General features: G+C 45.5%; 1 protein-coding gene across 1 annotated transcript in view; it reads left to right on the top strand.

Moving 5' to 3' along the window:
• LOC129457129 (scavenger receptor cysteine-rich type 1 protein M130-like) overlaps positions 1–10,934 on the top strand; it is a 50,603-nt gene extending 39,669 nt beyond the window's left edge. The window contains exons 12-14 of the mRNA XM_055229213.1: positions 9,938–10,264; positions 10,618–10,706; positions 10,890–10,934. Coding sequence (XP_055085188.1) covers positions 9,938–10,264; positions 10,618–10,706; positions 10,890–10,913 — 440 coding nt within the window. The 3' untranslated portion in view covers positions 10,914–10,934. The remainder of the gene's footprint in view (positions 1–9,937; positions 10,265–10,617; positions 10,707–10,889) is intronic.
• Positions 10,935–15,550: the final 4,616 nt, after the last annotated feature.

The following is a 15,550-nucleotide window of genomic DNA, read 5'->3' as shown; positions in this document are numbered from 1 at the left end:
CCTGTCCCCACTGAAAATGTGTGGCACATTATGAAGCACAAAATACGACAGCGGAGACCCCAGACTGATGAGCAATTGAAGCTGTACATTTAACAAGAATGGGAAAGGATTCCTCCTGCAAAGCTTCAACAATTAGTGTCCTCAGTTCCCAAACACTTAAAACTTAACGCTTAAAATTCCCAAACCTCATTGGAATTGGTGTAGTATTATAAAGTTGTTACGTTGTACAAAACTTACACAAGTGATTGGTCTGAAATTTGGGAATCATTCTGAGGAGATGGAGAAATGGTCAGAAAGACAACTATACCTCCAACTGAACTCCCGACCCCAATGTCTACAACTTTCCCCACTACTGCACAAAATTCTGCAACATCATCAGCTTTTTCCACAACGAACCCATCTGAAATACCACAAACAACCTTTTTCACCCTCAAAGCCTTTAAAATGACACGTAGAGAAGCAGTTCATGAAGTTAGCATCATTAGCAACAACAGAAGTAACGACAAAGCTAAGTCGAAGAGAGAGGAGTTTTGTGCTTTTGTTCATAAGTTGTGTTTTTCTCTGCATTATTTCTGCAGTTTCTTCACTGATCACAGCATGTTGGCTGTATTTTTGTTATAGAGGGGTCCTGAAAATGTATTATAGTTGGCAATGAGCAAGTTAGAATGGTGACGTCTTATAGAAATATTAACAAGCAACAGACAAAATATCAAACTATGCTGTTTGTATCTAAAGATATGAACCAAGGTGAACAATGTTAATCGTTAATTTAGGACCAAAAACTGGGACTGAAGAAGCACAAAATGTTGAAAAGTTAGAATACAAGCAGGAAATGTATAGCGTGACTAGCAAAGAAGAGGAAATTGATGCTAAGGACGTGCTAGCAGAATGCAAAGGTAGCCGAGAAGCTAACCCGGGCATATCTAAAAAGCGTTACAATGTTATTTTGAGAGAAGAAGGTGAAAAAGAGGGAAAAATGGAGACATGTGATTGGGTAGTTGTTGGATGGGAGGTGGAGAAAGGGGCGGGACCTGGAAGCAGCTGGAAGTCTAGTGGTCACATGACTGGTTTGTTTTCAGCCATAGTTTCAGTGTTTTCAAGCTGATCAGTGTAGGGCTCTCCTTTATATGCAGAGGATGACTGTTCCAGATGTTAGTGGACCTCACAGAGAGACTGTTCATGAAACATTCTAGCAGCACCAAGTGTTAAAAAAGGCCTGATTTGTTTAAAATATTTAAGGTTATATTTAACAGTATTGGCAAGTTTTTTAATATGATTTTTGAAAGACAAAGTGGAATCAAGTGTCACACCAAGATACTTGAATTCTGTGACCAATTGCAATTCTTCTCCTCTCAAGAATACTCCAGAGCTTTTTATCTCTTTTGCTTTGAGAATATTAAACAGACCGTTGTTTTTGTTTGTTTTTTTATTTAGAAGCAAACATGATTTAAAAAGCCAGTCATTTATTTGTGCCATAGCTGAGGTCAGAATGGAAGCTGCCTCTTTCACGCTCTTGCATGAGTATAAATTACAGCGTCGTCTGTGTACATTTGAAAATTCTCGTTATTACACGTTCTCGTTATTGTTTCTGGAAGGTCATTTATGTACAGTGAGAATCACAGAGGACCAAGTATTGATCCTTGGGGAACCCCGACAGAGACATCCAACACCAATGATTTTACAGTGTCAATTTGTACACATTGTTTGAGTAAATTTGTTGAATTCACATTTTTAAAGGTGCACTGTGTGACTTTTCTGGTGGAGGGCTTTTATCTGCAGGCTGTTGTTATTGCTTTGACTGGAATGCTCCACAATATTGCATTAAACGTATTTATCTATCTTATCTGTGTAAACCCTCAGTTGTCCAGGTCTGATCCATAGTAAAAGCCAAAAGCAAATTCTGTGAACTGGACAAAACGTTGTAGGAGTGAAGATGTTTGGCTGCTCATCCCAGCACCTTCTTTAGTTCTGGTCAGATTCTGGTGGACACTGTCTTATATGTGTCTGAAGGGAGGAGCTAACTCTTTGGGTGTAGTTAGCTCCTCCCCCAAGGGCCCTAAGTATTTTTCATACACTTTAGTGGGTGGAGGGACAAACCTGAGGACAGTTTGCACAGAAAATTGTTTTTCAGCAAAGAAACATGTGATTACATTGACTTTAAAATGAGGAAATAGACAGGACTGTCCTCTTTCATCTCCTGACAGGCTTCTCACTACAAAACTAAACCAAAACAGATTATTCCGAAAATCTCATCGCCCCCTTGTGGGCCAAATTAGACCCACTGGAGGGCCAGATCGTCCGCGTGTCAACGTGATTATCTAGCTTGTCCTTGCTTTCTGTATTTTTTCTCCTTGTATCCTGCTCATTGGATTTTTTGCTACCCTCCAGATCCTGCTCTCTGGACCGTCCCAGCTTCCTCACTCCCGGCTCTGCTCCGACCTTGCTTCCCAGCCCTGGTACTGTCTGTCTTGTCTTGTCTCTGTACTCCATGTCACTGGACCCTGCCTTGCACCCTGCTCCTCGTTCTGGCGCTGCTCTCCTTGTCTCCGTCCCTGCACTCCACGACCCTGGACCCTGGCTCGCACTCTGCTCCCTGCCCTGGTACTGCCCGCACCGTTGTCTCCTCTGCTCTCCACGTTCCGCTCCTGCGCCCTGGCCTGCACCTCACCCATCGTCAGATCTACCCTCATTACTTTTCCCCGAGTCCTGCATCTCTTGGTCCAATCCGCCTGCATTACGTCACAAAGGGAGAACATACAGTACTCAGTTAAAGGGGGCTTCACTGCTCAGGTAAAGGGGCGTGTCTCACTCTGTCTCTTGTCTGTTCAGGGCTCAGGCTGGTGGGAGGGGCCAGTCGCTGTGCTGGGACTGTGGAGGTGAGACACAAAGGAAAGTGGGGACGGGTGGAGCCCACTGCACCCTGGGACCTGGAGGACACAGCTGCTGTGTGCAGAGACCTGGACTGTGGCTCTGCTGTTTATGGAGAAGAGAGACGTGATTTTCCAAAGAGTCCAGTGTGGTGGGTCTCAACTGACTGTGTGAAGAAGAAGTCTAGAGTGAGACCGTGTGTCTTTGGTTCATACGACTCTCCCTCGGGTGTGAAGGTGAATTGTTCAGGTAAAAATCTGATCTCACATTTTTATGTTTCTCAGATGTGTTTTTGTAGTTTCTCTCACCCACACACACACACACACACACATGCACGCACACACACACACACGCACGCACAGGGAGCGTGTCCTCATACAGAGGGGGTGGGGCCTCTGTGTGTGTCTCTGGACATGAGGAGGACAGTCCTAGTGGACACAGAGTGCCACAGAGACGAGTCCAAGTGTGTGAGTTTTAAAATGCCAAAAAGCGTCTGTGATCAGGGAGAAACGCCTTAAGTCTGAAACCCAGAGAGATGATAAAAGGACTAAATCAGGGCTAAACCAGGACTAAACCAGGACTAAACCAGGACTAAACCAGGACTAAACCAAGCCTGAACCAGGACTAAACCAGGGTGTTTCTTGTGTGTACCCCAAATCTCCAGCCAAGGATTCAACCTCAATGTCTACAGACTCAGATGGGGTTCATCTGGCTCAATAGGTGGACTTTTCTGTGGAGGATCAGCACATACAGGTTCAACTCTTGCTGGGGTGGCATCCATGGTGATAGCCTTTTCTCCTCTTTTTACGGCATCTTTGTTAACATGCCCCACCTCCGCATACATGGATGCGGATCAACTAATGAATGTATTTCTGTCCACTTGTACTTGTGTCTTGGACGATGTAGCCCCCTTGAAAGGCTTGCGTCCAAAACCAAAACAAGAGCCCTGGCTCAATGAAACCACGCGCGCAGCAAGACGTGAGTGCCGTAAAGCTGAGCGCAAGTGGAAAGATAATAAATTGGAGGTGAATTATCAAATACTCAAATGCAGCTGGAAAAACTATCAGCGTGTTGTTAAAGCTGAAAAGACTAAGTTTTTATCTGAACTCGTTTTAAGTAATTGCAGTCAACCCCGTGTTCTTTTTAAAACAATTGGTTCTGTTCTGAACCCTAATCCATCCACTACACTGGAGATGACGCGGGACACTTGTGAGAAATTCCTATCTTTTTTTAATAGTAAGGTTGAGGATATTAGAGCTAATTTATCTACTCTGTCTCTTTCTTCTAACCTCACCATAACAACTCAGTGCTCAAATGTTTTTAGTCAGTTTGAGCCTGTGTCTTTGTCTGTGCTTACAGGGATAGTGAATAAACTTAAACCATCCTCCTGTCCCACAGACCCAGTCCCACCTCGGTTCTTTAAAGAGGTTTGGGGAACTATTGGAAATTTTGTTAAAGAGATTGTTAACAGCAGTCTGTATTCTGGTGTTGTTCCTTCTTTTTGTAAAAAAGGTTTGGTGAGCCTTTGATCAAAAAACCTGGTCTTGACCCTACAATTTTATCTAATTATCGACCAATTTCTAAACTCCCTTTAGTGTCGAAAATTTTAGAAAAAACTGTCATTGCACAGCTGCAGCCTTTCCTAGATGCAAACGGAACTTTGGACACTTTCCAGTCAGGCTATAAAGCGTTTCACAGCACAGAGTCTGCACTTTTAAAGGTTTTAAATGACCTGCTTTTAATGACAGACTCTGGTAATTCTGCCATTTTAGTGCTTTTAGACCTGACTGCAGTTTTTGACACAGTTGACCACTCAACTCTTTTAAACCGTCTTGAATATTGTGTGGGTGTCAGGGGGACTGCCCTGGACTGGTTTAGGTCGTACCTAACAGGGCGGTCCTTCACAGTCAGGCTGGGGGACTCTACCTCATCCTTCACCCCACTTGTGAGCGGAGTCCCCCAAGGTTCAATTCTGGGGCCTATTCTTTTTGCACTTTATCTTCTCCCGCTTGCGGACATTTTTAAAAGACATGGCCTTTTATATCATTTTTACGCAGATGATTGCCAGATTTATTTACCAATTTCTAAAAAAGACTACTGCTCCCTGACACCCCTACTCGACTGTCTATGTGACGTCAAGGCTTGGTTGGCCCAAAACTTTTTAAAATTGAATGAAGCAAAGACCGAGGTTATACTGTTTGGCTCTGGCAGTACCCCCACGGATGTGGGACCTCTTCAAAATTATGTGCGTCCCACAGTCACCAACCTTGGCGTCACCATAGACAGCGATTTTAAATTTGACAAGCATATTAATGGCGTTTTAAAATCTAGTTTTTATCATCTGCGGCTTTTATCCAAAGTCAAACCATTTTTATCTTTTAAACTTTTTGAACAAGTCGTGCACGCTTTTATTTCTTCGCGCCTGGACTACTGCAATGCACTTTATTCTGGCATTTCGCAAAACTCGCTTCACCGACTGCAGTTAGTCCAAAACTCTGCTGCACGACTTTTAACAGGAACCAAAAACACGATCATATCTCACCAATTCTTGCGTCTTTGCACTGGCTTCCTGTTAATTTTAGAGTTGATTTTAAGATTTTATTGTTTGTTTTTAAAGCTTTGAATGGTCTGGCCCCAGATTACATCTCGGACCTCATCAAAATTTACATCCCGGTGCGCGCTCTGAGGTCTGAGGGCCAGCTCCAGCTCGTGGTCCCTAAGACCAGACTTAAAACCAGAGGGGACAGGGCCTTTTCTGTGGTTGGACCTAAACTGTGGAACGCCCTGCCCCCCCACGTTCAAACAGCTCCCACTGTAGAGTGTTTTAAGTCTCGTCTTAAGACCCACTTTTATGCTCTGGCTTTTAACACCGCGTGAGTTGTGTGGTCCTCTGTGTTTTTCTTTTTTTTTATTTCTTTTATTTATTTTTATGTGTTTTATTGATTTTATTGATTTTATTTTTTTTATGTCACTTTGTCTCTGTGCAGCACTTTGGAAACAATTTGTTTATGAAATGTGCTATATAAATAAAGTGGATTGGATTGGATAGTGAACCTTTGTGGTTCAGGAAATGGATTGCACCAGTGACTGGGTAAAAAATCATCCAGCACAAAGTCTGAATCATCATCAGCAGAAGTCGAATCAGTGGAAGGTGTTTTTACTTCAGGTGCTGGCTTGACTTTGTGTTTGCTCTCAACTGGTAAATACTCACAGGGCAAGAGCAAGGCCCGATGAAGAGTTCGTAAGGATTAGATATTGTGCTCTGGTGAAACTGTATACATTGGAAGCTCTGCAGCCCATTTCACAACCACATAAACATCAGATTCCCACATTACTAATGAGGAGTCGATCGACAACGTCCAACTGTGAAGGGGACATGCTTGTCAAACCAGCTTGAACTTTTAAGCATTTTCTGTTGCCAGTCTATAGCTTTTCTAAAGACAGTAGTCTGGACATACTCAGAATGTGTGTGAGCTGGCTCATTCACAGGAAGTCTTGTCAACGGTCTTTGCTTTTTGATTTGGAGTAAGAATGGTAATGGCATATTTAGTAAAGTGATCAGTCATGGCCAAACCATCCTTTATCTTGCTGCGATCCAGTTCCAATGACAAAAAGCCTATGCACAGCAACTCCAATAGACGTGAGGTTCTGGTATTGATCAGTGGGGCAGCCTTCTCAGGCAGAGCTTTCCTTTTGGTGCATCGCTCACATGTCTTCACTTTACAATGATATCATTTGCAATTTTTGGCCAGAAAAAATGTGTGCGGACCAGATCTAGGGTGCGGTCTATTGCCCATATGCCCCATGCCATCATGTAAACTGCTCAGAACATCAGCTCAACACTCCTCAGGTAGGACTAGTTGGTACCGAGTCTGATTCCCCAACTGTTTTCTCCCAGGATGTTATTTTGGAGATCTATTCTATTTATATCTTGCAGAAGATGGCAGTTCAGGATATTCTTCCCTCAAGGAGGGAGGCAGCAATGCTCCAGTTTCCAACTGAACAATGACATGTTTGATGGCTGGGTCAGTTCTCTGCTCGTTAGCGATGTCAGCAGGACTCACCATCGGAACAGTGGAGGTAAACTGAGTGTCAGTAGTGAAACTGTCAGGGAGGTTGGTGGCATTAGTAGATAAAGAATGAATGAGTGCATTTTCAGGGCATGAATCGGGCAAACTGTAGATCAGGTGGCAGTCACAAAGTGCTGGTCAGTGGTAATCAAGGTAGGTTCACACAAATGCTGCTGAGTAAACCTCACGATCCGCGCTCTCTTTCTCAGACATTGTCATTTGACAGCTTACCATGTGGTCTGCGGGAAAGACCACCCGCATCTGTGTTTGCCTTTCCTGCTCAGTAATGGATCTTGAAACTGTAGGTGGAGAGTGCCGACAACCACCTATAACTGCTGGCATCAAGCTTAGGTAAGGAGATAAGTGAGTGGGTTGCTGTCAGTTATTATCGTGAATGTTGTGCCATAGAGATAGTCAAGGAATTTCTCAGTCACTGCCAATATCAAAGCTAGGAATTCCAACTTGTGAGCTGAGTATCGAGATTCACAGCGTGATAAGCCCCGACTAGCGTAGGCAATGACTCTGTTGTGTCCTCCTTGCTCCTGATATAAGATGGCTCTCAAGCCAGTTGAGCTGGCGTCAGTGTGCAGGATATAAGGTTTTCACAGGTCAGCAAAAGCAAGCACTGGGGATGTAATGGGCTTTTCCTTGATGGTATCAAATGCTTGTTGACAGACAGCATTCCAACAATCACCAAACGACTGCGTGGGATCCGAATACAAATCAGATTTGCTGCCTTTGAAGTGAGGGGTAGCCAGATGTAAGTTTGTTAACAGGCTTCACAATCGTGGAATAGCCCTGGACAAAGCACCAATAATATTCTGCAAATCCTAGAAACAACGTGAGTTCTTTGAGATTGTTAGGAATGGTACATGATTTTAAGGCCTCAGTCTTGTCTGGATCAGTCTCCACACAATGTTTAGAAACCACATGCCCCAAGTATTGCACCAAATTCTGGAAGAACATGCATTTCTCAACTGACAGTTTCAATCCAAACTCCTTTAGGGTTGGCGCGAACACAATGAGGTCATCAATGAAGATCAGCACTTCCTTCAAGTTCATCAACTGACACACTTCTCTATCAAACGTTGAAAAGTGCTAGGTGCATTTGTGAATCCTTGAGACATTTTGGTTGAATTCAAAGAATCACAAAAGCTGCTTTAAACTATACCAGTTCCTCCATTTAAATTTGGTAGCATCCGAGCTTCAAACCCCACACAGAAAACCACCATGACCCAAATAAGTCTGTGAAGGCATTTTTGAGTTTTGGTAAGCGATAGGCATCTTTGATAGTTTGCAGATTGAGTTTCCTGTAGTCTATGTACAGTCTGACATTTCCTGACCACAACAATAGGAGATGGAAATGGTGCCTCAGACTCTCTGATGACTCCGGACTCCCGGAGTTCTTGCAAATACCTGCGAACTGTGTCAAGGTCTTGAGGGTGTGTTGTGGAAAAAATTACAGTTCTAGATGGAAAGTAATCCATTTACGAAGTTCGGTGAGTTTTGAAATACAGAAAAAAGGTTTGTTGTTTGTTACAACAAATGCAGACAGGACAGGGCCCTGGCCTGCCCTGGCCACAGACTGGGAGCCTCCCGGCCTCTCCCCCAGTTCCTCTCTCAGTCTCAGACCAAGTCTAAACCCACCTCTGAGCATCTGAGCTCTGACTATTTTATACCAGAATGACAATAATACATACATTTCAAAGCAGAGTGACTTTTGTTTCATACCAGTGAGATAATGAACTTTTACACTTAGACAGGTAGAACAACAATGTGTTTCATTTGGAAAAGAATCAGTGTAGCAATATCAGTTTGAATCCATGCTGTCCTCACAGACAGACTCCTGTGACGAAAACTCCGCCACCAGACTCCAAAATCCAACTGAGTTTGTGTTCAAGCCCATTTTTCCGAGTCAGAGATCAGAGCTTCAGAGTTTCTGCGATCACATAAATGCAGCATGTGTCCTATTGGCTCAGAGCGGTGATGTCACAGCCCTGTGTGTGTCCTATTGGCTCAGAGCGGTGATGTCACACATGTGTGTCCACAGACTCGGTGCGTCTGGTCTCGGGGCCCAGTCTGTGCTCAGGATCAGTGCAGATCTGGGACCAGTCCTGGACCTGGGTCTGTGAAGGGGCCTTGGACCAGCAGGGGGCAGAGGTGCTGTGCAGGGAGCTGGGCTGTGGGGCTCCTTCTCTCCTCCAGGGGGCGCTCTCTCCTCTGAGGCAGACGTTCCACTGTGAGGGCCATGAGTCTGCTCTGATGGACTGTCCCCGCTCCGGCTCAGAGACCTGCTCCTCTGGAGCCGCTGTCAACCTCACCTGCTCAGGTAAAGGGGCGGGGCCTCACTGCTCAGGTAAAGGGGCAGGGCTCACTGCTCAGGTAAAGGGGCAGGGCTCACTCTGTCTCTTGTCTGTTCAGAGCCGCTCAGGCTGGTGGGAGGGGCCAGTCGCTGTGCTGGGACTGTGGAGGTGAAACACAGAGGAGAGTGGGGACGGGTGGAGCCCGATGGACACTGGGTCCTGGAGGACACAGCTGCTGTGTGCAGAGACCTGGACTGTGGCTCTGCTGTTTATGGAGAAAAGAGAGATGATTTTCCACAGAGTCCAGTGTGGAGAGTCTCATCTGACTGTGTGAAGAAGTCTGCAGTGAGAGAATGTGTTGATGGTTCATCCTCTTCCTCTTCCTCAGGTCTGGAGGTGGTGTGTTCAGGTAAAAATCTGATTTCTGATTCTCAGATATTTTTTTCCAGTTGCTCCAGAGAACTGTCAGGTGTAAAATATGAGACATCCAGTTAGAGTTTAGATCAGCCTGAGCCTGTTCACACAAAGAACACACTCTCTCCACAGACTGAACTGTCCAATCATCTCTCTCCACAGACTGAACTGTCCAATCATCTCTCTCCACAGACTGAACTGTCCAATCATCTCTCTCCACAGACTGAACTGTCCAATCATCTCTCTCCACAGACTGAACTGTCCAATCATCTCTTTCCACAGACTTACTGAATCGTCCGGTCATCTCTCTGTCTGTGTCTGACGGGGCTTCCCAGGCCCGGCCACAGGGGGTCCGGGTGCTGCTGGGGTCAAAGTTCAGGGTCAAATGCTCTGTGGAGCCACAGTACCCGGGAGGCTCCTTCCAGCTCCTCTCTCCCACTGCGCCCCTCGGTCAGAACCACACCCTGCCCGCTGTCAATCACTCCGCACACTTCCTGTTCTCTGACACTGGCTCCGCCCACAAAGGAAACTACACCTGTGTTTACCACCTGCATGTGTTCAACCACAACTTCTCCTCTCAGAGCCCCAGCCTCCAGCTCTCTCTGGGAGGTACGTCCAGCAACAGCCTCATGTGAGGGTCAGGGGTCACACAGGGTCATGTGAGGGTCACACAGGGTCATGTGAGGGTCACACAGGGTCATGTGAGGGTCAGGGGTCACACAGGGTCATGTGAGGGTCACACAGGGTCATGTTAGGATCTTGGTCATGGTCCTGGTTCTGGCCTTTGTCTTGGTTCTGATCTTGATTCTGGTCTTTGTCCTATTTCTGGTCTTGGTCCTGGTCCTGGTCCTGGTCTTGGTCCTGGTCCTGGTCCTGGTCTTGGTCTTGGTCTTGGTCTTGGTCTTGGTCTTGGTCCTTGTCCTGGTCTTGGTCTGGACTGATCTGGGTCTTTTGTGTTGCAGCTCCAGTCTCAGACCTGATCATCAGAGTCCTGGTCATTCTACTGTTGAAGCTCCTCTACATCCTTCCAATGTACTACTACTACTGCAAGGTACTGCACCTTTAGACCTGGGGTAGACCTGGTTTAGATCTGATTTAGTGATGGTTTTGACTTGGGTTAGACCTACTTTCGACCTGCATACTTGGTTTAGACTTGGGTTAGTCCTGGTTTAGACATTGTTTGCGTTTAGACTTTCTTTTGCACCTGCTGATGTGCTGTGTTCTGTTGATTCAGGTCCGGGCCAGAGGGGGGCGCTAGAGAGAGGACCTGAGGACCTGGACTTGGAGCATTTCAGATGTGAGCTCCTGGATGTTCAATACATTTATGTAAATACAGAGTGACTTAAATCATGTGATTGTGTCTGTTATGTTTAATCACACTCTAGGGTCAGTTACACTCTAGGGTCAGTTACACTTTTTAATTCAATTCAATTCATTTATTTTTGTAACGCCCAAAATCACAACAACAGTTGTCTCGAAGGGCGTTCATGTTTTGGTTGATGGGGGAAACCGGAGTACCCGGAGGAAACCCATCCAGACACGGGGAGAAACATGAAAAACTCCACACAGAAAGGCCTGGTGACCCGGGGATCGAACCAACCTTCTTGCTGTGAGACATGAGTGATGGCACTCAGTCACCGTGCCGCCAAGACACAAAAAACAACTTTTTATCATCATTCTTTTGTGTTTATTTTGGTATAATGTACTTTTGCTGATGTTTGATAAACTGTTTGAATCCTCATGTTTTTAGAGACTCTTTTGTGTATTTAACCTTGTGTCCTGGAGTTACTCTGGTACTTTGGTTAAACAGCCTGGTACGTACTTTGTTGAAATTGGAAAATGTATATCAGATAAAATGTCCCTGACCTGTGGGGTACCCCAGGGTTCAATCCTGGGACCCCTGCTGTTCAATCTCTACATGCTGCCGTTAGGCCAGTTAATACGCAGCAATAATGTGTCTTACCACAACTCTGCAGATGACACTCAGATCTATGTCTCACTGGCAGCAGGTGAATATGGACCAGTGGATTCACTCTGCCACTGCATCCAACAGATCAGTGTGTGGATGCAAAACAACTTTCTTCTGCTAAACTCAGACAAGACTGAAGTTATCATCTTTGGCCCACAGAAACATAGAGAAAGTGTCAGCAGTCACCTCCAGTCTCTCTCTCTAAAACCTTCAAATCAGGCTAGAAATCTAGGGGTAATAATGGACTCAGACTTGAACTTTAACAGCCACATCAAATCAATAACATCTGCAGCTTTTTACCACCTAAAAAACATTGCAAAAATCAAAGGTATACTGTCAAAGCCAGACTTAGAGAGACTTATCCATGCATTTGTCTCCAGTAGGTTAGACTACTGTAACGGCCTGCTCACTGGCCTCTCCAAACGAGCCTTAACACAGCTGCAGTACATCCAGAACGCTGCCGCTCGGGTCCTGACTAGAACCAGGAAGTATGAGCACATAAGTCCTGTGCTCAGGTCTCTGGCTCCTGTAGCTCAAAGAATAGACTTTAAAGCAGCTCTGCTTGTGTATAAGTCTCTCCATGGCCTAAGTCCAAAGTATATCTCCGACATGTTAGTGCCATATGAACCATCTCACACTCTGAGGACTTCAGGGACCGGCCTCCTGCTGGTCCAGAGTCAGGACTAAACATGGGGAATCAGCGTTTAAGTTTTATGCAGCTAAAACTTGGAACAGTCTTCCTGAAGATGTGAGACAGGCCTCTACTTTGACAATGTTTAAATCCAGACTCAAAACAGTTCTGTTTATCTGTGCATACGACTGACAGGTTTTTATTCTGCACTCTTCTCTTTTAATGTTAATTTTATGATGATTATTTGTGATTATTTATGTTTTGATTTGTGTGATTTTAATATCTTTCTTATTCTGTAAAGCACTTTGAATTACCTTGTGTACGAATTGTGCTATACAAATAAACTTGCCTTGCCTTGCCTACGTGTGTGTTCCATAGAGATATTACATATGCATGTGTCCATATTATCCTTATAACTCCATGAATAAGAATAACTCCAATATGTTTATTAAATGTGTAATAAAGGTCTGTATCACACATACCTGTGGATTTTCAAAATAAATGTAAGAAATGAGTTATAATAAACACAAATAAAACAATGATTATGTTTACCCTCAGATTTGCTTTTTATATTATGACAGAGATGAGAAGATACAGACACATTATCCTACATGACAGCTTGATTTATGTATAATCAGTTATTTATTATACATATACAGTTATTTATTATATTTAATTCAGACTAAAACAAAGGCTCAGCTTGTGCTCGAGTGGCTCCATCTAGTGGAAACTTTAAGATAAAGTTGGATAAAACAGTTTGTGTTTAAAATACTGTACACATGTTATAATCACAAGTGTCCAGTTTAGTATCAGGAGCTACTTAATAAATGTTAAAGTCTGACTAGGATCATAAATACTGTTTTCTAGGAGCACTTGATCAGGCTCTGGATTATATTTAGCAGCTCGAGGCCAAAGTTCAGCGTGTGGTGAAAGTGAAGTGGTGCAGAGCTGCAGTCACATGGCGGAGCTAAAAGAAGCGATGATTTAGGAATTTGGATATTTTCACGAATGAAGAGTAACAGATTGGGACTTTACCTGGGCATGGAGGACAGAGCTGATACACAGGGACCCGGAAATGCGTGTTGGCAAAAGGGGAGCAATGAGAAAGGGACGCTTATATAGTCCACCAGACCGCACCGCCGGAAACAAGGTAAACGCTCCTGCAGCACAGGCCTCAACAGCTGTCTTACGACGCACAGACCTTACAGCCACAGCTACAAGCAGCCACATTGACAATAAAGGTGGAGAACATGTCCCCAACCTCCCCCGAGACCTGGGAGAAGCTCTCGGAGGTGTGAGATGAAAGCCCCCCCAGACAGTGGCCTCCACCAGACATTCCCAACAGACCCTCACAGTATGTATGGGCCTGCCAGGTCTGTTCTGCTTCCTTCTCCGTCAGCAGATCCAACTCACCACCAGGTGGTGATTAAATTACAACTCTCCCCTCTCTTCACCTGAGTGTCCGGTCCGAGGTCAAATGACACGGCAGCAACGTTGATAATCGACCTCCGACCTAGGGTGTCCTGTTGCCATGTGCACTGATGGGCACCCTTGTGCTCAAACGTGCTGTTCGTTATGGACAAACTGTGCCTAGCACATGAGTCTAATAATGGAACACCGCTCGGAATCAGATCAGGGAGGCCATTCTTCCTGATCACACTCCTCCAGGTGTCACTGTCATTGCCCATGTGGGCGTTGAATTCCCCTAGTTGTCCAGTAGGCCAATACAACAGTGAGAGACCTGTCACCAACCCAAAGTCACAGGTACGCAATCTTCTCATTCAATGGGGTGAATTTCAACATGTGGCGGTTGAGCTGAGGGGCAATAAGCCCACACCAGCTTACCACCTCTCCCCGGGGAAAGACCAGAGAAGTGGAGAGTCCAGCCCCTCTCAAGGAGTTGGGTTCCAGAGCCCAAGCTGTACGTGGAGGTGAGGCACTATTTTTAGGTAATCCTGCACAAGCTCAGGCAGAATGGAGCAGGGTCTGAGACGGCAAAGCAGAGCAGGTCCAGAGAGCAGGAACAGGATGAGTGGAGTGTAGTCAGAGAAGGAGCGGACTACACTGGCAGGGGGGAGCAGGATCTGGCAGGAGCAAAAAATCCAGCTTAGCTCTTGTTTTTGTCATGATCCCTGTTTTGCTCTCCCTGTATTCTCGTCTCCCCCTCCCTCACCTGTCTGTCTCCGGAGCTGGGCGGAGTCCTGACTCCTCCTGCACGCACCTGCTTCCCATCAACGCAATCAACACCACCTGTCATGGATAAGAGGGGTCAGGACCAGTTACTCGGGCCGGAACGTCCGCGTGCTCCACGTGAATATGCTCATGGCTTAACACTTTTTGATCTTTTGCATTCCCTTGTCTTATTGGAACCTTTTTGCTCTGCTCCAGAAATCTGCCCGAGAACCAGCTCCGGATCTCCCCTGTCCCTGCACCTCTGTCCTGGTATGGTCTTGTGTTCTCCCTGTCTCGTCGTGCACCTATGTTTTTCCACGTTCACGGACCCGCACCTACGCTCCCCGGCGTCTATGGACTATGATCAATGATTTGTTGGACTATGAACTCAGATATATGAACTCTTACTTTTGTGATCACTTGTGTGAATAAAGACATTGTTAAACGTCGTGAGTCTCGCACCTTTGGTCCTTACGCCTCACTGGTTACGACAGTTTTGCATTTTTGGCGCTTTTACTGAGCCAAGCGTATACTACCACTGAGGTACGCGGACGATCTGGCACCGAGTGTCAGGTCCCGGCTCCTCTTATTCCTCCCAGGTCCCCAGGTGCGGCTGATTGGGAATCCCCTGTGTGCACGGGAGGAGACAGCTCCGCCCCAGCTCCATGCTCAGACATGTGACCAAGGCAGGGAGGGGTAACAACAGGTGACAGGACAGGCAGGATCATGACACCTTCACATCTTTATAAAATACTTCTGAGGCATTAGGACCAGAACAGATGAACCTCTGTTTCAGGCACATGGCAAAATGTACAGTTCACCTCAATATGTTTTTGGAACTTGACTAAAAATGTGTTCACCAGGTAAAACCAGTGCAGTATTTTATATGAAATCTTTAGTGTCCGAGACTAAACATGGCTCCATCTTATATCAGGACAAATCTGGCCCAGCATGAGACGGTCGCTGGAGAGGATGAGCTGTTTTCTTAAAACATGGTTCTTATCTTACAGTTTCTGACATTTGTGAGGAGGAAAGACGTAAGACGAGGAAAGACGTAAGTTTGAGATGGATCCACAGGAGACACTGAGGTAGCAGCAGTGTAATCTGAGCCCCTGCACAGCAG

Source organism: Periophthalmus magnuspinnatus, chromosome 18 (assembly GCF_009829125.3).
Source record: "Periophthalmus magnuspinnatus isolate fPerMag1 chromosome 18, fPerMag1.2.pri, whole genome shotgun sequence".
In the NCBI taxonomy this organism is placed as follows: Eukaryota; Metazoa; Chordata; class Actinopteri; order Gobiiformes; family Gobiidae; genus Periophthalmus; species Periophthalmus magnuspinnatus.
This window is presented reverse-complemented; position numbering and strand designations above follow the sequence as displayed.